The sequence below is a fragment of the Zea mays genome, chromosome 6 (assembly GCF_902167145.1).
Source record: "Zea mays cultivar B73 chromosome 6, Zm-B73-REFERENCE-NAM-5.0, whole genome shotgun sequence".
Lineage (NCBI taxonomy): Eukaryota > Viridiplantae > Streptophyta > Magnoliopsida > Poales > Poaceae > Zea > Zea mays.
This window is the reverse complement of record NC_050101.1, coordinates 138702721-138722324: the sequence shown is the minus strand read 5'-3', so window position 1 is coordinate 138722324 and position 19604 is coordinate 138702721. Positions and strand designations below refer to the sequence as shown.

The window sequence follows — 19604 nt, the reverse complement described above, 5'->3', positions numbered from 1 at the left end:
CTTTACTCTTGATTTGCACTTTGTCCATCAATTGGCATAGATTAACACTTAAGCACTTGTGTTGGCACTCAATCACCAAAATACTTAGAAATGGCTCAAGGGCACATTTCCCTTTCAGTCTCCTTGGTAGAAATGAACGGGAATTCTAGGCCCCTTGCCAAATGGGTAACATGGCTTGTGGATAAAGATGTGCAATCTCTGCAGAGTGTAAAACTGGTATATCAGTCGTGCTCATGGTAAAGAGCGACTCAGGACTCTCGCATGATTAACTTATTGAATTAAACTTAATCTATCACATGCATTGCATTGTGGGATTTGTTATAACTGAGATCTCTTATTTTATTGGAATGGTGTAGTAACTGCTGATAAAATTTTAACCAACTTATTAAAAGCAATGCTCAGCCTTAACCATTATTTGTTAATCAGCCGTACACTACACAAGAGCCCCCACCATAAGTGAGCTCATGCACATTATCCCCCACACTTGCTGAGTGATGCACATCTGTGAGCTCACCCTTGCGATAATTTCCCCCCACAGGTGAAGAGCAGGTTCCACCGGAGGAGGACTACTACAACGAGTTCAACGAGATCTAGGTGTCGTCTCCCAGTCAGCTGTTGACGCTGAGGAATAATTATCTTAGTCTGATTTATTTATTATCAGTTATTTTATAAGACATTTTTGTTATGTAATAAAGTTTGTGACATTCGTCTCTATACATTGAGTCATTGTATGTGTTGATCTTGTTTGGCGCATATATGAGACGTATCCGGGTTTACCCTTTAAATCTAGGTATGATAGTGCTTCTTCGGGTTCTTGCTCCGCTATAGTGTGTATTTAGGGGGTGTTTGAATGCACTAGATCTAATAGATAGTTGACTAAAAAATTACTAGTGAAATTAGTTAGCTAACAAATAGCTAGCTAACTATTAGCTAATTTGCTAAAAGTGACTAGTGTATGAATTATTAGCTAGATTGTTTGGATGTCTTTAACTAATTTTAACAGCTAACTATTAGTTTCAGTGAAGTCAAACATCCCCTAGGCCGATTGTCTTCTATCTTGAGCATAAAACCAATTGGCTATATTCTATCTCAAGTATGTTGTCTTCTATCTTGAGCATAAAACCAATTGGCTATATTATATCTCAAGTATAGAGCTAAGAGCGTGTGGTGAGTTTTTTTTTAATCAAGTGTCGGAGACACAGGTCAACTCAACTACAACCGGAGTACCATAACCTATGGACAACACCAACATGGTCGTGGTGACGACGCGGGATTCCGGAATCCTGGCACGGTTCCTCATCAAGCCCGCGGCATTCCACCCGTGGCGCGACCGCGCCACCACGCAGCCCACGCACCAACGCCGCCCTAATAAATCCCCTGCGCTCCGCGCCCGCCGGCTCGCAACCCTAACCTTCCTCCCCTGCTCCGCCGCCGCCACGGTCGCCTCTACTGCCATGGTGAGCGCTGAAGTCGGCATCGATTACGTGCTGTGGACGGAGGACGAGGTGTCCACCCGCGTGGGCGAGGTCGCCGCCGAGCTCGCGGCCGACCTGCGCGCGTTGCCGGAGCCCGCCGTCATCGTCGGCGTCGCCACGGGCGCGTTCCTCTTCCTCGCTGACCTCGTCCGGCGCGTCGACGTGCGGCTCGTGGTCGACCTCGTGCGCGTCGAGTCCTATGGGGCGGGCACAGAGTCCAGCGGCAAGCCACGTATCACGGCCGACCTCAAAGTCGATGTGGCCGGGAAGCATGTGGTCGTGGTGAGGAGCTCTACCCTTACTCGTGATCGTGAACCGCTTTTGTGTGGTTGACGTGTCCTTTTGCCCTTATAGTGTGGTGGTGTCCTGTACCAAGAATTGGTTGGCTTTGATCATTTTGCTGGTACCCGTCATTTGCTTGTGGACGGACTCAATGGAAGATAATTCACCTGACCTCCTCTAGATTGTTTACCTTCACTCTGTAATTAAGTAGATAGTCTTGGTCCTGTGTTTCACGTTCCCAGAGAGAGAATACTAGAAATTTAGGATGGCTGTCCAAACATGACTCGTAATAATTATTTTTTGTCTGGACCAGGAACAGAAACCATCGACCTAACAAGGTACTAATAACCTGAAATTAATCAGTGTACAATATTTTCAGGGAGGTCTAGGAGAAAAGCCGAGGATGTTCACTAAGCCGTATAAGATTATCTGAGCACTGTTTGTAAATTGTATAAATATCTGCTGGTTAGGCCACCTATATCATAGGGCATATACAGTTTGTAGAAGTGCCTTTTTGAAGCGGGACATTTAGAGCTACTCAGAATGAAATAGTTTTGTCTAGAGCATCTAACAGTTTTAAACTTAAATACAGCATTCACATTTTGTCCTTGTTTGCAATCTTGTGGTACGGCTCTAAAATATAGGCACCAAGGGAATCACTAATGTGTTGCTTGATTCATGTTTTATATGTCTAGGAATAGTATTCAATTGAGAAATTTGCTCTGCACTGTGTCTAATTGATACTATGGGAAATGCATTTTTTTAAAAAAAGAAATCATTGATTATGTTAATTAGTTTTTCGTATTATTATCGTTTTGTTGTCTTAACTTCCTATAATTGTCTGAGATGACTTCCTAGTTCTTGGGTCTATTTGAGCTGGTATATGGAATTTGATAATGATTTCATATCTCGGTAGGTTGAAGATATTGTTGACACAGGGAATACTCTGTCCTATCTCATTGCTCATTTGGAGAAGAAAGGTGCATCATCCATATCGGTTTGCACTTTTCTTGACAAACCAGCAAGAAGGAAAGTCAATGTTCATCTAGTAGGGGATGGAAAATTTTACCGTGGATTTGAGGTACCAGTACAAGTACCACCTCTCTCTCTCTCTCTCTCTCTACCCCTCCCTCCCTCCCCATCTATGGCATTGGCATGCACTTCAACACATTTCCACAAAATGTTATATTGTTAAGTAGCAGTTTGCATCTTTTGTTGGTAACAGCTATAGTACTGAAAACTGAAAAGCTCTCCTGGGCTGCCCTTCCCCACCTTGTAAGTACTAATTCATTTTTGTTCCTTTTCAGTGCCCAGACTACTTTGTTGTTGGCTATGGTTTAGATTACGCGGAGCTCTACCGTAACCTGCCTTATGTCGGAGTTCTCAAGCCCGAGATGTACAAAAAGGATTCAAGCAATTAGACCTGAGGCTGTACCTGCACCTTGTGCAATCGATCGATACGAAGATCTCAGTTACAAATGATACAGAGATCCCAGTTTTGATCAACAACTTTACCGAAGCAGAACTTCTTAATGCAAATGATACGAGGGGGAAAAAGGCAAAAAAAAAACAGAAAGATCTAGTTTACCTTTTTTCTGTAAGTTCAGGAAAACTTCAGTTTTTTCCAGGTTTCTGTAGCATAACAGCAAGATGTACAACTGTCAGTTTTGTTTGTCACCAAACAGCAACCCAGAAGGGAAAGATGTAGTTATATGGCATGTTACATTTTCAGTTTACAGGCTAAACAGCTTACAGTGTCTTGTAGTGAGATGTAACTGTAAGGTCGGGGAGCTTAGTGAGGTCAGGGTGGGCCATGCGTTCCCCTGCCCAACATAACCACCATTGAGCAAACAGTATTTTCATTACCGTTTAGAGACTGTTTGGTTGAGTTGTTGCTAAAAAAAGCTGACGTGGAATGTGAGATGTGAAAAAAATTGCTATAGCTTGTGAGTTGTCAAAAAACTAAAAACTGTTTGTTAAAAACTAAGTCACTAAAAGTTCTTTCATATATATTTTCATAGTTTCATTTCAAAGTTGCTAAAAACAAATTCAGAGGTGCTTTCAGTTTTGCATCACGAGAAAGTTGACTTTTTAAAAAAAGTTACTTTCTGTATCCAGCCTTTCGATTTGGCTTTTGGCTTTTGAAGGATAAAAGCCAAATCAAACACAACTTATGGCCTTATATGTCTTTGGAGCTCAATTACCTAGATTAGCCCCCTATTTGTTTAGCCAATCTATGCCTGTGGTGAGATGTGTCATCAGGGACGGAGCCAAAAAAAGTTTAGGAGGGATTAAACTAAATTGCTGCATTATAGAAGCTTTTATATTATCTATACTATACTTAAATCATCTTTTCACAAATAACCCCCACAGTTATTTCAAATTAATCTGTTCCACGCCTATAGATGGACAAACGGTGGCCCGACACGGGCTAGATGCCCGCGGGCCATAAAAACAGTGAAGGATGTGGGGTTCGAACCCATGCTCTGAGAAAGAAGGCCGAGAGACTGGGTGAAGCTGTCTAACTAATAGAACATCATGCTCAGATATTTTTAATATTGAATATAAATTGTATATATGTATATATATTTTTTTAAAATAAAAAATATATAATCGTGTCGGGCCGGGCCGGGCCAGCACTATGGGCCGAGGCTACAGTCCAAGCACGGCATGACGTTCTTGGCTCTTGCAAGCATTAGGTCGTTTCTGAGGCCACATTGTTGCAATGGACTCTATGGTGTTTGAGGTTGCTGAATTGGATGGAACAACAATGATTTGTCACACTGGCGATAAAATAAAAGGTTATTTGTTGGTTTTAAACGTTAATAATTGCTACGATGTAGCATAATTTATATGGAGCGCATCCAGTTTTTATTGATGCCTGACTTTAACAATCACTCCATATTTTAATCTATTTTTTTATAAGTTTGAGTTCACGTGGCTTATTTTAGAAACTTGATCTAACAAACTTTCTCTTATTTGGTCTCTGTATGGTGTAATTATGTCATTTTATAATCTTTATTCGTTCATTCAGTCGTTGTGAATTCTCTTCTAATCGCTCACTTCATTGACCGTGTTGTACCAAGACATATTGCATGAAATAAATAATAACATCAGTTAGTCAAATCAAAAAAATATTATACGGAGAGCGGAAACAATTAATAAAAAATTTTGAAATTTTTTTTGTGGATAGTTTACGTGAGTGTTGTAGGCCGTCGCAACGCACGGGCAACCGACTAGTATTATGTATATTTTAGATTAAGAGGTTCTACTTAGGCTTCATGAGATCCGAAACAGTATGAGGCTCGAGCCTCGCCCCCCATCGCTGGATCCGTCCCTGTGTGTCATTGAAGTTATCTGATAGATTACTTTGTGGTTATCTTATTCCCTTGGACTTGGCTTGATTATGCTGAAAATATTTCAGATTGGGATGGAAAAAAAAATATGGTCGTTTCCCTACTAAATTGAAGGTATCAAGTTAGGCGACTATCGAACTTTTTTAAGTCCTGTTCTTAAGAATTTGTCACTCACATAGCGAACTTGGCTTCCTACAAGGATGTGTTTGGACATGCCATCCCAAGTGAACCTTTCCTGAATAATATACCCGGAACTTTTGAAATTCCTTCTGAATATAAGGCTAATTTCATGGACATTATCGATCGTAGCTATTAACCACACTACCAATCATGCTATCAACTATTGTTAGTCTTTATCTATCACATCGTATCAATACACAACCTTTACAGTCAGTCTACGGTCTTTGAAGTGTCACATCACCTTTTCTTTTACAAAATAAAAAGTAAAATATACTCGCGGACTCTAAACTTTTAGCGGTGTACCATTATGGTCCCTAAACTCAAGGTGTATATCTAGGTCCTTAAACTTGAAAGTTGTATCGTACTGGTTTCTAAACTCTGAACATGTACATTTTGATCCATATATATTATATGATTGTGTCATCTAGATCCATAAACTTTTTTGGTGTTATCACATATCTAAATATTTTTAATTCACTCCACGTGCATTTTAGAAGTTTAAGGACTCAAATGATAGAACCATAGAAGTATAGAGACTAAAATGTGCATATTTAGAGTTTAGAGACCATGACAATACATACTTTTGAAAAAAATTAGGGATCGATCTATATGTGCACTTTAAGAGTTTAGCGACCAGAATAATATAATGCTAAAAGTTTAAGGACTGTTAGTGTATTTTACTCCAAAAAATGTTTTATCGAAATAAAAATTCATATATAGTGCCACATCACCTTTTCTTTTACAAAATAAAACATGGTGTTTTATTGAAATAAAAATTTATTTATGTACATAATTAAGCAAATAAAAATTACATACTTCATAAAAAGCAAATAAATATTATATAACCAATAAACCATAAATAAAAGTTATATAATTCATAAAATATAATTTGTAAAGTTAAAAAAATTTGTATTTTTCTTTGAAATATAGATTTTTTTATTTTTTGATTTCAAACGGTTAAAAAGATACTACCTTCATTCTAATTTATAATTTTTTTATTTTTACCTTAAGTTTGATAGGCTCGTCTTATAAAAAAAAACATAATAATTTATTAATTTTTGATGTGATATCGTTTAACACATAATATACATTAAGTATGACTTTAAATTTTTCATTTTTGTAAAAATATTTGAATAAGATGAGCCAATCAGACTTGATATAGATTAATCTGAGGTTCATACACCACGTTATAATGGTCGATATGGCCATGTGTTGGACCCAGAGTCAGCTGCTCCTACAGTCAGGCGCTGGCAAAGCCACTCATCTTCGGTTTTCCGGTTCTTCCCAGTTCCCATTCGGTCACTCGGACCGGACATGGCGATGAGTTTCTTCTCGCCCACTACCACCCCTTCATCCTCCGCATCCCTCCTCCCCATCCGCCGCCAGTGTGCCACCGGCCCCTCCGTGTCCTTCCCCCTCAAGCCCCACCGCTTCCGAGTTCATCTCAAACCTCCGCGCTCCTCCCGAACCCGAATCCACACCCTCTCCACCTCCTCCTTGAAGATCCCCACCGAGAGCATTCTCTCTTCCGTGGTCTCCACCTCGACGACCCTCCTTTTTGTGCTCGTCGCAGGCCTCCTCTCCCTCTCCGGCGTCCGCTCACTCCCCGCCCTCGCCTGCGCTCCGGCGCCGACCCAGCAACCGCAAGAAACCGAAGAACAAGAATCCAAAGAGAAGAAGCAGCAAGAAGAGGCTGGTGAGAGGAAAGAGGACGTGTTGCCGCAGCTGGATGAAGAGGACGCGGAGGATGACGAGGTGCGGATGTATTCAGCGATTCTGAGCCGCAACTCTGGCGACGTGGACGCGCTCAAGTGCGCTCTATACGCTAAGATGAGGCGCGCGGATTGGGGCGGGGCGCTGCGGTTCGCGCGACTGCTGCGCGACGCCGAGCCCAGCGAGTTGGAGTGGCGCCTGATGGTGGCGCAGCTGCACGAGCTCAAGGGGGACCTCGCCGAGGCTGAGCGTCACTTCAGGGAGCTCCTGGCAGAGGAGCCCCTCCTCGTTCGGGCTCTCCATGTGGGTATAGCATGCATCGTCTTTCTGATCTATTCAGTACCTGCAATTTGCCTGCAATTTTTCGTGTTTTTGTGGTTACTGCTGGCACCACAGTTGATGTTGTGATCAATGATCAGTTGGACCACAAATGTTTCAGTCTTTCAGACACCCGGGAATTAAAACTAGTAGCAATTGAAATACGTTATTACTGGTGAGGGGATGAGAAACTGTGCCATGCTATGCTAGAGTTGTCCCTAAAAGTTGACAGAAAGTTGTCTTGATGGCTTGACGTTCTCCAAAAGGAAAAGGATGTGCACTTTAGCATACATTAGGCAGCGGCTCCACTTGCTAGGAGTTTCTAATATGAAAGAATCCAGGGGGAGGTTCATTTGCCACAGCCTCAAACTCTTAATAGTCACATATTGGAATATTCATTAAGATGGTAGAAAGTACTAACTATGCAAGGGGGCAATTGCCAGCATTACATTGTATAGTGTTATTATATACTGACTAGGTTAGGCTTCGATATGTAACAAATTAAGTTTATACAAAACTGGTTATGTTAGGTGTTGCAATTTTTACTTCATAGATTGCAACTATAATGTACTTTTTGATTTCGTGAGAAATGGAGCAGAGCAAAGTTCTTTACTGCTTGATGTATCTTGCTCGACATTTTGTGTTCAGGCATGAGCAGAAAATTCTCAACGTCAATCTTGTCTTAAGACTTTTAAAACTTGCTCTTTATTGTAATCCCATCCTTGTGGCATTCTCTAAGTAACTGGTAATTCCTCATGTCTGGTAACACCTCGCACTGTTACCGTCTTGCAGGGACTTGCACTGTGTATGCAGAAGAAACCTGAGGGCCCTGCTGTTTTTGAAATGCTTGAGAATGCTTTGCAGCTTGCAACTTCAGAGAGAAGGGTCCCGGAGGAGCGCAACATAAAGCTTTTGATCGCACAAATGCATGTTGTCATGGTAACATTTATTCAAATAGGATAGAAATCTGAGACCGTGACATTCTTTTGGTGTCTAATTGCAAGTTTTGGTGGCACAGGGTCAGTTAGATGTTGCGTCTGAGAAACTACAAAATCTTATAAATGAGGATCCTCGGGATTTTCGGTCTCATCTTTGCCAGGTACTCTTTGATATTTTGCTGAGTTTGATTTGTCCTGAAATACCTTTTGTTTTGACTTTGAATGTGCATTTTGCCTGGCTATGGTGTTGGTTCTGCAGGGCATTGTGTATGCACTTTTAGACAGAAAAGAAGACGCAGATATGCAATTTGATGTATACAGAAGCCTTGTGCCGGATGAATTCCCAGATAAGAGTTTTATCAGTGATGTTATACTGGCGGCTAGGACGGAGTCACATGATCGGCTACAAAAGGAATTTGACTCTGAGTTTCAAGCGAAGAAATGATACATTAAGTTTTGTATAGATGAGGCCCAAATACTCCTGGTAGGCTAAATGGTTGCATGGTACCAATCTTACAAATAAAACATAACACAGTAAAAGCATAGTGAAAAGAGGCGTCTCTTATCAGGCTATCACCAATTTTCCTCATTTCCTCTCCCTGTTAGTCTCTGCAGACATTTCTCAGTGAAATATAATATAGCGAAGACAAAATTCTGCTTGAAGTTAAAAGCTGTAGTATCCAACCAGATGGATTGATTTGTTGATGTTCAAATGTAGAATTTGTGAAGCTTATATTCCGTCCCTTCTTTTTTGCGTTGGCCATATTTATTTGATATTATAATTTACCTAGATTATATAATCTAACATATTTCAGAATAGCGTAAAATATGTTGGATTATATAACTTGGCCAAATGATAATCCCAAACAAACCGGCCCACTATCAATATAATACTCATTCTGTTTCAAAATAAAATTCGTTTTAGGGAATAGTTTGATTCATACAATATTTAATGTATGTATTTTATATGTGTCTAGATTCATCATCATTCATTTGAATATAGATATAACTACATAAGTGTATGTACAACTCAAATAAATGAGAGGACTCAAATAAATGAGAGGTCTCTAGTGAGCTAACTAGAAAAAAATCAAAAGACAAGCTCTTCACGAAGAGTCTGTATCTACACGACTCTCTACACATATTATGTCTTGATTGCATTTATGATCTAGTGGTTTATGGTTGTGTCATACCATCTCTTAATTGTATCTTATATTTGGAAAATCAAACTAAGGGCTTATGGTTGTATATGTCTAAAAATCAAGAGTTAAAACGACTACTTTTTTAGAACAGGCGGAGTATTCATGATGTACGCAAACTTCATCCATTTTAAGTAACATTCTTACATCTCCAAGGCATCTTCGTGAGCAGTGGTGAGAATGCTCAAACACACATATTTTCCATAACCATTGGTTATAAACAAACACAGTCATAGATTAGTCTCATGCACTACCGAAATTCGGCTCTTTGTCGAATGCGTAGAGCTTTGTCGAGTGCCTTTTATCGGGCACCCGGTAAAGACTTCTTTGCCGAATGCCATCCTAGGTAAAGAAAGACTCGGTAACGACAACTTTTACTGAGGGTAGCACACTCGGCATGGCCATACACTCGGCAAAGACTTCTTTGTCGAGTGTCAAACACTCGGAGAAGGGTGACGTTCGGCAAAGGACCGTCAGCAGCCGTCTATAGCTGACATCCGCTACCTTTGTCGAGCGCCAGACGACTTTTCTTTGCCGAGTATCTGGCGACAAAAGTGCTCGGCAAAAAAGTTGTTGTCGATGTACAGTTCGTCAAGCTTTATTTGCCGAGTGTCACACTCGGCAAAACATTCGCTAAGTGTTTTACAGGCTTTGACGAGTGTTTTAGACACTCGACAAAGCAGCTGATTCCGGTAGTGATGCTCGAATTAATCCTTTTATAAAATTAAGGGTCTATTCATTTTAATCTCAATCAATATAGATTATAGAGAATTGAGTGGGTTTAAAACCTCAGTCTACTTTCTTCCAATCTCCTCCAAGCTCTATAGAATGAATGAGAATAACCGAACAAGATTTTACACCGGTAGATGTGGGTGTTTATTTTACACCCGATGTTTATTGGCCAGGGCCTAAGACAGTATGAGCCCACAATACGCCCGTTACGAAAGTGATAATAAATTAATAAAGTAAATGTTTACTTTCTCTCCTCTTCCTCCGCTGAACCCTTACGGACTTGTTTGGGAGAAGGGCAATGGAGGGGATGAGAGGACTAAAATCTCTTACTATTTAATTTTGACCAAATGAGGGGATGAGAGGACCAATATTGCGGGAGAGTCTACAACAGTGGAAAATAGACCAACTAACGTAAAAAATTACTTGTGTTACATGTTGTTTAGTGTCGGTCCCAGTAGGACTGTAGGAGGCTGAATAAGAGAGGAATAAACCTGAAAGTTTGGACTGTGCTATTTGGGGCTGGCATGGTACGACACAACAAGAGACCAAACTATGATCCAGCACAGCCTGAATAGTCGAGTTGTGCGTGCTTCAAACTTAGACACAATAGACAGCACGACACGACTAGATAGATCGTGATTGGGCCGCTATGACATAAAATAAGACACAAATTAGAAAACTAGAGTAAATGGTTCAGCCCAACTTTCAGCTTCCCCCGACCGCCGGTGCCTCGTCTTCCCAAGCCCACGTCGATCATCGTCTTGTGCCATTGTCAGTGCCAACTGCCAACCCGCCAATCGCCAGAAAGCATGCACCGCATGCATGCAGATGGTTAAAGCGGAAAACGGTACAGAGAAAATCGGATCGGAGGAGAAAGTATGCAGCCGCACCGCATGCACATGGCCAATCGGGTTTCAACCACATCAAATGGAGCCACACGCGAGGTGACGAGCACACACACCCGGCGGAGCGAGGCGAGGCGACGCGCAGGCGAGACCACCGCTACACAAGGAGCGAATCAGGACTGCTCTTCCGACGGCGGTCACTGTGCGCGTGACAGCCACCATCGACCGAGATGGCGGACGCTCACCACTTCAACAACATCTCCCTCGGCGGCCGTGGCGGCGGTGTGAGTTGTCGTCGATCCTGTTCATTGTCGATCGCCCTAATATTCAGTAGATGGCGATTCAAGCAATCATTTCGTTAGGGTTTGGCTTCTTCTATATAATATATAATCCTGTGGCGTTTGATTGCCTAGCTAGATATCACAAGTTAGGGTTTATTCGGGTGGTATGTTTGGAATTTTGAGAAATTTTGTGGGAACAAACAGACTCCTTAATTGAATGGAACAACCAATAGGCGTTGCCTAAACAATTCTGCATTATATCTTAACCTGCTCAACATTCTAGTTTTATTTCTTCAGTCTATTCTGAGAAGTCATTTTTATCCTATATATATATATATATAGTTGCATTCCCTCAGTCGTCCCATTATGTTCACCGGCTTGTTGTTGAACTTTGTTTTTTCAATCTTTTGCGGCCGGTTAGAATTATGCATCTAGCTTGCAACGAGCTTCGTTTTTTTCACTACAAAGACGGGGGAATAATGTAGTTCAAATCCGATAAACTCGATTCATTTTATTTATGATTGCTATATTGCAATTGAGATCGATGAGATTCTTGTGGTGATGTGACGGCTTGTGTCGTTATAGCACCCTGGGCAGTTCAAACTTTACTCAGGAGGCTTGGCGTGGAAGAAGCAAGGAGGAGGAAAGATCATTGAGGTTGATAAAGGTGATATCACTAATGTGGCTTGGATGAGGATTCCTAAATCCTACCAGCTCAGCGTTGGGACCAAGGAGGGCCTCTGTTACAGATTTTTTGGCTTCCGCGAACAGGTTACATTCTCCTCCTTTTTTTTACCACCTGAACGAGATTAATTAGTTGTACATGATTTCCGTTTCTAAATTCGATAGATGTTGAAAAAAAATAAGACAACAAATGTTTATAGTTTGTTCCTTTACTTTTGCAGGATGTTAGTAACTTGACTAATTTCATAGAGAAGAGCACTGGAATCACGCCGGAAGAGAAGCAGCTTTCTGTTAGTGGCCAAAACTGGGGCGGGATACAAATAAACGGTTAGCCGAAATTTCTGTACCCCATTGTCTCTTGGTTTCCTCTCTCTTGGTTTGATTTTTTTCCCCATGTCAGGGAATATGCTTTGCTTTAACGTTGGTTCAAAGGAAGCTTTTGAAGTCTCTCTAGCAGATGTGGCACAGACTCAGATGCAAGGGAAAACAGATGTTGTCCTAGAGTTCCATGTAGATGATACTACTGGAGCTAACGAGGTCTGTGAATTGCCTGAATGTGTTTCTGTCATGGTCTACGTATAGTAGGAGACGTATTTGTTCTGTTATTTTCAATCCATATATATTGAATGAGATTGATACGAATTGAGAGAAATTTTAACTTACTAAGGATTGATACGAATTAATATAGATTGGGGTAGAACCGAACAAGCCCTTAGTGAGCTAATTAAATAGGAAGGGGATTAGATCCAATTGCTATAGATTATATATATAAGTAGTACGTATAAGATATGGATTCTTTTGCTGAAGAGGCCTAAAACCCATTATTATTTTTAACCCTCTATATGTGTGAGGGAAGATCAATCAACAGAGATAAACAAGTTTAGGTTCAATCATTTATCTCTTCTCTTCTTCCACCCTCTCTCTCCACAGTCATCACCCTTCTCTCTCATCTTCTACGGCACCTCTCTTTCCATCTCTCTACATCGCAATGTTGGATGCTCTATCTAGGCGAGATGCCCTAGGCAGCCGAGATCCAACATAACCATCACTACTAGCAACCTTAGAAATCAACTTCTCAATTTTTGAGAAATTGAGAGATGAGATAGCAGAGTCCGACACTCACGCCAAGCTAGTGTGGCCACCATCCCTCGGTGGACACCACACAAATACTTGGAGCTTTGCCAATGACCTCATTCTCTACAAAAGAAACATCTATATATCCCTCTATCATCTCCAATTCTACATGATATATTTCATGCTATCCATGATGTAACACATGAGGGATCTGAGAAAACTCGGCCTGGGAGAGAAAGACCGCACTCCTGATATTATATTAAGAAGAGACTGAAATATGGTCCCGGCCGAGAAAATCTCCGAACCCTGGCACCCCATCACTATCGGGTCGTCACCGTCCACTTTGCAATGGTCCAGCTGGAGGGGTGGTGTGCAGGATATAACCCAGGAACGAGTGAGGCACAACGAGAGATTTTTTTAACCAAGCCTGAAATTTTCCCCGAGGAGATCGAACCCGGAACCTGTAGGTGCTACTCGAAAGTCTTAACCATTACACTAGAGGACCTTTGGCGGGATCTAAAAAAACACTACATAGGTTCTACCAAACTTTTCACACACACAAGGTCAAGCAAGTGGTCCAATAGTTCGTCAACGGCTACATCATACGCCAAAGAAACAAAATAGAGCATTTACACCAAACATGACTTCTTTAATAATTGGCAATTTCGAAAAGAATATGGGAATATATTTTCATGGCCTTCAATGAGGCCCTACCTAAACTCAGAGGAAAATCGGTATTCTTATAGTGGTGGATCACTTATCCAATATACTCACTTCATTCCACTATCATAGTCGTACTCGGCAACCAGCATATTGGTTTAGAGTTTCTTCTCACAAATTGTGAAGATGTCGTACCTTACTTGATTGTTACTGATAGTCACCGTCTTCACCAACAGATTTTGGAGGGAACTATTTCGACTCGACAGTAGTAAAACTAAACATGACATCATCCTGTCACCCTCAATCTGATGCCAATCGTCAATAAGGTAGTGTTTGGATGGATGGATGAGGAAGGATGAAGAGGGACAGGGTGGAATTATTCTAACTTGACTCATGTTTGGTTTGAAGACCTAGAGTCAGGGCCAAGAAATATTCTTTAAAAATAATGGATGAATTCATCCCTCAAAAAATAAGGGACGAGCCCGTCCCATCCCTCATTGACACGGAACCAAACACATTATAAAGTGATCACCATGTACCTCAGATGCTTGACAAGAGATAAACCTAAAGAATGGATAAGATGGCTACTATGGGCAGAATATTGCTGCAACACATCATATCATTCGTCTATCTACACGACCATTCAAAATGGTATATGCTCGAGACCCACCAAAATTAAGATCATACACCTAGGGGATGCTAAAATTTAATGAGTAGACAACTAACTAACAAAAAAGGATAACTTCTTGGAGTAGGCTAAGCTTCGTCTATGGTAATCTTAGGATTGCTACACCATCTGTGGTAATCTTAGGATTACTGCACCAAACACTACAACAGAAAACACACTGACAAAACTTACCAAAAATGAGATTGGGTATGGAATCTATGGATCAACTAATGCCACTCCTCTTTCTCTACAGCCCCCTTCCCTCTCTCTTCTGCGCCGCTCCCAGCCCAGCCTACAGCCGCCGCTGCCCCCAGCCCCCTGCGCCAGCATGCAGCCGGCCCTGCAGGATCTCAGGCCAGCCCCGTCCGGCCACTACAGCGGTTGGCTGCCACCGCGGCTAGGCCCTAGCCGTCCATCATCAGCTCGACACCCAGGCGCGTGACAGTTTCCCTTTATCCATGTTTACCATAGGTTTGTTAAATTTTGTTGATGCTATGTGCTTTTGGCTACCTTGCTGTTTTTTGGATGCAAAATAATAATGGATATTTTTGCATAAAGATGTCATGGAGTGATAACGAAACCATCATACTATTTTATATTGCATAGTGTCTCTTATCTGTTTCTCCACTATATAACAAATGATTTTTTTTGCCATACATGTTCTGTCAATCTCAACTAATGGTTCACATGGTTAGTGTCACATAGTTCAAGGATTTGGCTGTGCTAAGTTGTAAACCATTAATAATATCTACAGTTTTAATGGTCCATGTTTGCTGACTTTATTTCATTTCTTTCACGTTGATTGCAGAAAGATTCATTGATGGATTTAAGTTTTCATGTTCCGACTTCGAATACTCAATTCATTGGAGATGAGCATCGTACTTCAGCACAGGTGAGATTAGTAGATTACTGATAAGAACAGTATGAAAATAAAAAAAAAACGCATTTATGCGTGGAGGAAATGATAAAATTTCTCCTTTTTAGATGTTATGGCAGGCTATCTCGGTTGAAATTGATGGTGGTGGCTCCTCAGAGATGGCAGTTGTCACATTTGACGGAATTGCAATTCTTACACCGAGGTGGGAACATCCAACAACTCTGTAGAATATCATTCATAAAAAATATGACATGTTGAGTGTAGTTTTGTTTTGCTAAATTCTCCTTTTTTTTATTCAGGGGTCGGTACAGTGTGGAGCTTCATCAGTCATTCTTGCGACTCCAAGGACAAGCTAATGATTTCAAAATCCAGTATAGTAGTATTCTCCGCCTATTTGTTTTACCAAAGGTTGTATTTATTTTGCATGCATGCTGAGATCTTTTATTGCACCTACTAACATATGATTCCATCCTTGCCTTTTCACATATATGCAGTCACACAATCCACATACCTTTGTGGTTATCACACTTGATCCACCAATTCGCAAAGGACAAACTTTGTATCCTCACATTGTTATTCAGGTGTCAGATCACGCTTTAATTTTCACCTAGCTGGGTAAAAATGTTTATCCAAAAGAACTAATTTCCTTGTTGTGTGAACAGTTTGAGACAGAGGCAGTTGTTGAAAGGGAACTGACATTAAGTGGGGAGATTTTGGCTGAGAAGTACAAGGATAGGCTTGAGAGCTCTTATAGGGTGATACATTTACTCATTTTCAAAAAGTCATTCCCTCATCTAAAAATGGATCCATGCAAGTTTGTTTTATTTTTATTGCTTATCCATCTTGTGGTTTAATGAAGTCATTTAAGCTTCCTAGCTCTATGTTTGCATATTTCTCATGGGATTGTATTTGCGTAGTTACATGCACTATTTTTAAAATTTAATTAAGATGTTTAAGCTTGCAAGTAGACTGTTTCATTGTTTTCATACCAAACAGCTTCCTACCAAACAGCGGCTGGTCGTTAGCCGCTGTTTGGTAAAAGTTATGTGATTGAATAAATAGTTATGTAGACTGTTTCATTGTTTTCATCTTTCACTGCTTTGCAGGGCCTTAATATATTGATCATCCCTTGTACTTACATTTTCAATTGTTGGGTCCTTGATTTATTTGTAGGGTCTAATACATGAGGTATTCTCCAAGGTCCTTCGTGGCCTGTCTAGTGCTAAAGTGACACGGCCAAGTACATTCCGCAGTTGCCTAGATGGATATGCAGTCAAATCATCACTTAAAGCTGAAGATGGTTTGCTTTATCCACTCGAAAAGGGCTTCTTCTTTCTGCCAAAGCCCCCAACACTAATTCCTCATGAAGAGGTCTGCTTTATTAAAGAAACATAAATGTTTTTCATTCAATTATTTGGTCCCATGGTGCGTTGTTACTTCCTGTAGATTGAGTATGTTGAGTTCGAGCGTCATGGTGCTGGAGGTGCAAGTATATCATCTCATTACTTTGACCTTTTGGTCAAGCTGACAAATGATCAAGAACTTCTCTTCAGAAACATCCAAAGGAATGAATACCATAACCTCTTCAACTTCATCAGGTTTCTATATGTTTTTGTTGATTTATAACCATTGTAGCCAACATGTTTTTATGAATCTGATATAGCATCTTGTCCCTTCATAATTTTTTTAAGCGGTAAGCATTTGAAAATTCTGAATCTTGGAGATGGACAAGGTAGAACTAGTGGTGTTACTGCTGTTCTTCAGAGCACTGATGATGATTCTGTTGATCCACATCTGGAGCGGATAAAAAATCAGGCCGGTAATGAGGAAAGTGATGAAGAGGTATTGCTTCCCTTAGTTAACGACTCAATATAAGTTTACTTTCTGTCGATTGCATGTACATTTTTGTGTAACCCCTCTTCAAAGTAGGATGAAGATTTTGTGGCAGACAAGGATGATAGTGGATCTCCAACCGATGATTCTGATGCAGAAGGCTCTGATGCTAGTATGAGTGGAGGAGAAAAGGAGGTAACTAGATTTTCTCTTATATTATATAACATAACAATGGTTCCAGAATAGCTATAGGATGCATTGTGGTAACAAACTTCTTCCAGAAACCTTCCAAGAAGGAAGCTAGTAGCTCAAAGCCGCCTGTGAAGAAGAAGCAGAAGAGTGGGCCAGATGAAGGTTCTCAAAAAAAGAAGCCAAAGAAGAAGAAAGATCCCAATGCCCCTAAGAGAGCTATAGCTCCATTCATGTACTTCTCAAAGGCTGAGCGAGCTGTAAGTTACTTATAACCCTGAATTTCAGAAGGCCACATTGAGAAAACTGAATATGATTAGTTAGAGAAGCTTTTAATCTATCATTTATCCAGCTTCTGGTTTGTGTTTCTTTCAGAATCAGAACCCAACAACTTGGAATTTCACTTTCCATTTGGTTATTGCTCTTCTATTTTCTCTACTCGGTTGTATGCAAAACACGCTAGGTTGCAACAAAGTGCATGTTTTTTTGTTATTCTAGATGAGGCACTTAGCCTAGAATTTTGCAGATCAAACAAACAATAGTCATACATGTCACAAAGTTAACAGTGACTTCCCCATTGCAGAATATCAAGAGCAGCAATCCTGAACTGGCGACCACAGAGATTGCAAAGAAGCTCGGAGAAAGGTGGCAAAAGATGACAGGTACCACCAATCCAGCTCTAACATACTACCTAAAAGTCCATTATCTTCCACGTAGATCCTTCCTGGTGGTCATGTTTGTTTAGAGAAAAAAACAAAAACAGACACGGAGAGCATCTGGTCTAACCATTTCCACCCATTTAAATTTTGTAGCGGAGGAGAGGCAGCCATATGTGGAGCAGTCTCAGGTCGACAAGCAACGCTATGCAGAAGAGTCTGCAGCCTACCGTGGTGCAGCCGCTCAGCAGGGCTCTGGTGCTGGATCGGAATGAAGGTTTAATCGTCTCGACAGTTAACTTGCAAGGCTGGATGATTGAGTCGTCAGAATAAAGCTGGAATACCCAAAAACCTAAGCTGAATGTCATCGTTTGACCTGTTGGGTTGTTCCGGAATTCAACCAGGATTCATTCTAGTTCATCAATGCTTATATTAATTAGGCAAGCAATCTGGTCTGGAATCGATCGAGGCCGTTCCCTGGAACCGAACATACCCCTAAGCAAATCCTGCCAGGTAGGACAAAATGTAGCAGCAGGTTTAAACAAATTTCAGAGAAGTACAAGTATTTTTTGCATAAGAAGTACACAATTACAACTGTTTTGACATGTATCATAGAACTACAATTAATTCCCTTTTGGCGCCATGAAAATACAGCACCTTTGATACTTGACTAATACTATGAGAATAGCTTTAGTTACGTGGTATCCAGTGTCAATAGTTGTAGTTATCTGATACATGACTATAGTATTAGTTACATGAAATTTACTTATAATTTGAAAGATGATCTTATGTGTGCTCTAGATGCACACTGGCATGATTTTTACTATTTTTCAAAATTTGGTACATGAAAGAGGTACCTTACTTGAATGTTGAAATCATCACTGTGAATAATGCTTTCATCATTACAGATCCTTTTTATAAAAATAACAACATCTCATGTTCAAATTTATTTTCAAAATCCCAACTTCCTAAATAGGTCTAAGCATCTCTAAATTTTCTCAAAACATGTATCAAGGAGGATAGTCAACTTTTTAAGATAGATAATGCATCAATTGTCTGATCACACAACTCCTATCATCTAATGTATCAATCAGGGTGATAAAAATTTATAAACTATCATCTAATGTATCAATCAAGGTGATAAAAATTTATAAACGCAAGAAAATTGTTAAATGTCCTTGTTAAACGGCCCGTAATAATTACGGACCGATCCAACCCGAAATTCAATCATGACTAGCCTTTTTGGGTTTGGGCCAGGCACCCCGAATGTACACCTGTACCCGAATCACTACACTGAAGCACAAGCAAGTCACCGACGAGCTCTGCCCCTGCGTCCGCTAACTGAAACAGGTTTCAGTTTCTGAAACTGAACCCAACCACGATTGACAGAGCAACTTCAAGCCCCATCTGCTCTCGATTTCATGTGGTGCTAGGTCGATCACACTCAAAAAGATTTGTTCACTGATCTACAATCTACAACTTTGCTATAGTGCTTACTAAGCAATACTCAACAGGTTACATGTTAGAATGCTCCAAAGTTGGCTAGAGAACACTGGAAGATAGTTTTAGTTTGCTGCATAAGCGCCATTGTACAGTACTTTCATCCCCCAAATCTGAAATTTACAAATTACTTTGAATTTTGTAT

At 40.6% G+C, this 19604-nt stretch overlaps 3 protein-coding genes across 3 annotated transcripts; all 3 read left to right on the top strand.

Moving 5' to 3' along the window:
* The first annotated feature begins 1182 nt into the window (after nt 1-1182).
* Nucleotides 1183-3524, top strand: LOC100281175 (bifunctional protein tilS/hprT). The gene is made up of 3 exons (NM_001154094.2): nt 1183-1757; nt 2674-2838; nt 3065-3524. The coding sequence occupies exons 1-3, from the start codon at nt 1236-1238 to the stop codon at nt 3176-3178; spliced, it is 801 nt and encodes a 266-aa protein (NP_001147566.1). The 5' UTR covers nt 1183-1235; the 3' UTR covers nt 3179-3524.
* A 3062-nt stretch (nt 3525-6586) lies between these two features.
* Nucleotides 6587-8972, top strand: LOC100193041 (Tetratricopeptide repeat (TPR)-like superfamily protein). The gene is made up of 4 exons (NM_001138209.1): nt 6587-7309; nt 8117-8263; nt 8343-8423; nt 8522-8972. The coding sequence occupies exons 1-4, from the start codon at nt 6608-6610 to the stop codon at nt 8705-8707; spliced, it is 1116 nt and encodes a 371-aa protein (NP_001131681.1). The 5' UTR covers nt 6587-6607; the 3' UTR covers nt 8708-8972.
* A 2131-nt stretch (nt 8973-11103) lies between these two features.
* On the top strand, nt 11104-18318 carry LOC103630072 (FACT complex subunit SSRP1-B). The gene is made up of 16 exons (NM_001351042.1): nt 11104-11322; nt 11905-12090; nt 12225-12330; nt 12404-12540; nt 15213-15296; nt 15389-15483; nt 15581-15689; nt 15776-15862; nt 15944-16036; nt 16455-16652; nt 16728-16879; nt 16973-17123; nt 17211-17309; nt 17396-17563; nt 17887-17965; nt 18116-18318. The coding sequence occupies exons 1-16, from the start codon at nt 11269-11271 to the stop codon at nt 18232-18234; spliced, it is 1917 nt and encodes a 638-aa protein (NP_001337971.1). The 5' UTR covers nt 11104-11268; the 3' UTR covers nt 18235-18318.
* The last annotated feature ends 1286 nt before the right edge of the window (nt 18319-19604 follow it).

Bases quoted from the DNA above. Each gene is read 5' to 3' on its own strand.
- LOC100281175 (NM_001154094.2), top strand. From the start codon at position 1,236: ATGGACAACACCAACATGGTCGTGGTGACGACGCGGGATTCCGGAATC. The intron at 1,758-2,673 runs GTGAGGAGCTCT...ATATCTCGGTAG, and splicing joins CCGGGAAGCATGTGGTCGTG to GTTGAAGATATTGTTGACAC. The intron at 2,839-3,064 runs GTACCAGTACAA...GTTCCTTTTCAG, and splicing joins AATTTTACCGTGGATTTGAG to TGCCCAGACTACTTTGTTGT.
- LOC100193041 (NM_001138209.1), top strand. From the start codon at position 6,608: ATGGCGATGAGTTTCTTCTCGCCCACTACCACCCCTTCATCCTCCGCA. The intron at 8,264-8,342 runs GTAACATTTATT...TTGGTGGCACAG, and splicing joins CACAAATGCATGTTGTCATG to GGTCAGTTAGATGTTGCGTC. The intron at 8,424-8,521 runs GTACTCTTTGAT...TTGGTTCTGCAG, and splicing joins TTCGGTCTCATCTTTGCCAG to GGCATTGTGTATGCACTTTT.
- LOC103630072 (NM_001351042.1), top strand. From the start codon at position 11,269: ATGGCGGACGCTCACCACTTCAACAACATCTCCCTCGGCGGCCGTGGC. The intron at 11,323-11,904 runs GTGAGTTGTCGT...GTGTCGTTATAG, and splicing joins TCGGCGGCCGTGGCGGCGGT to CACCCTGGGCAGTTCAAACT. The intron at 16,653-16,727 runs GTCTGCTTTATT...TACTTCCTGTAG, and splicing joins CACTAATTCCTCATGAAGAG to ATTGAGTATGTTGAGTTCGA.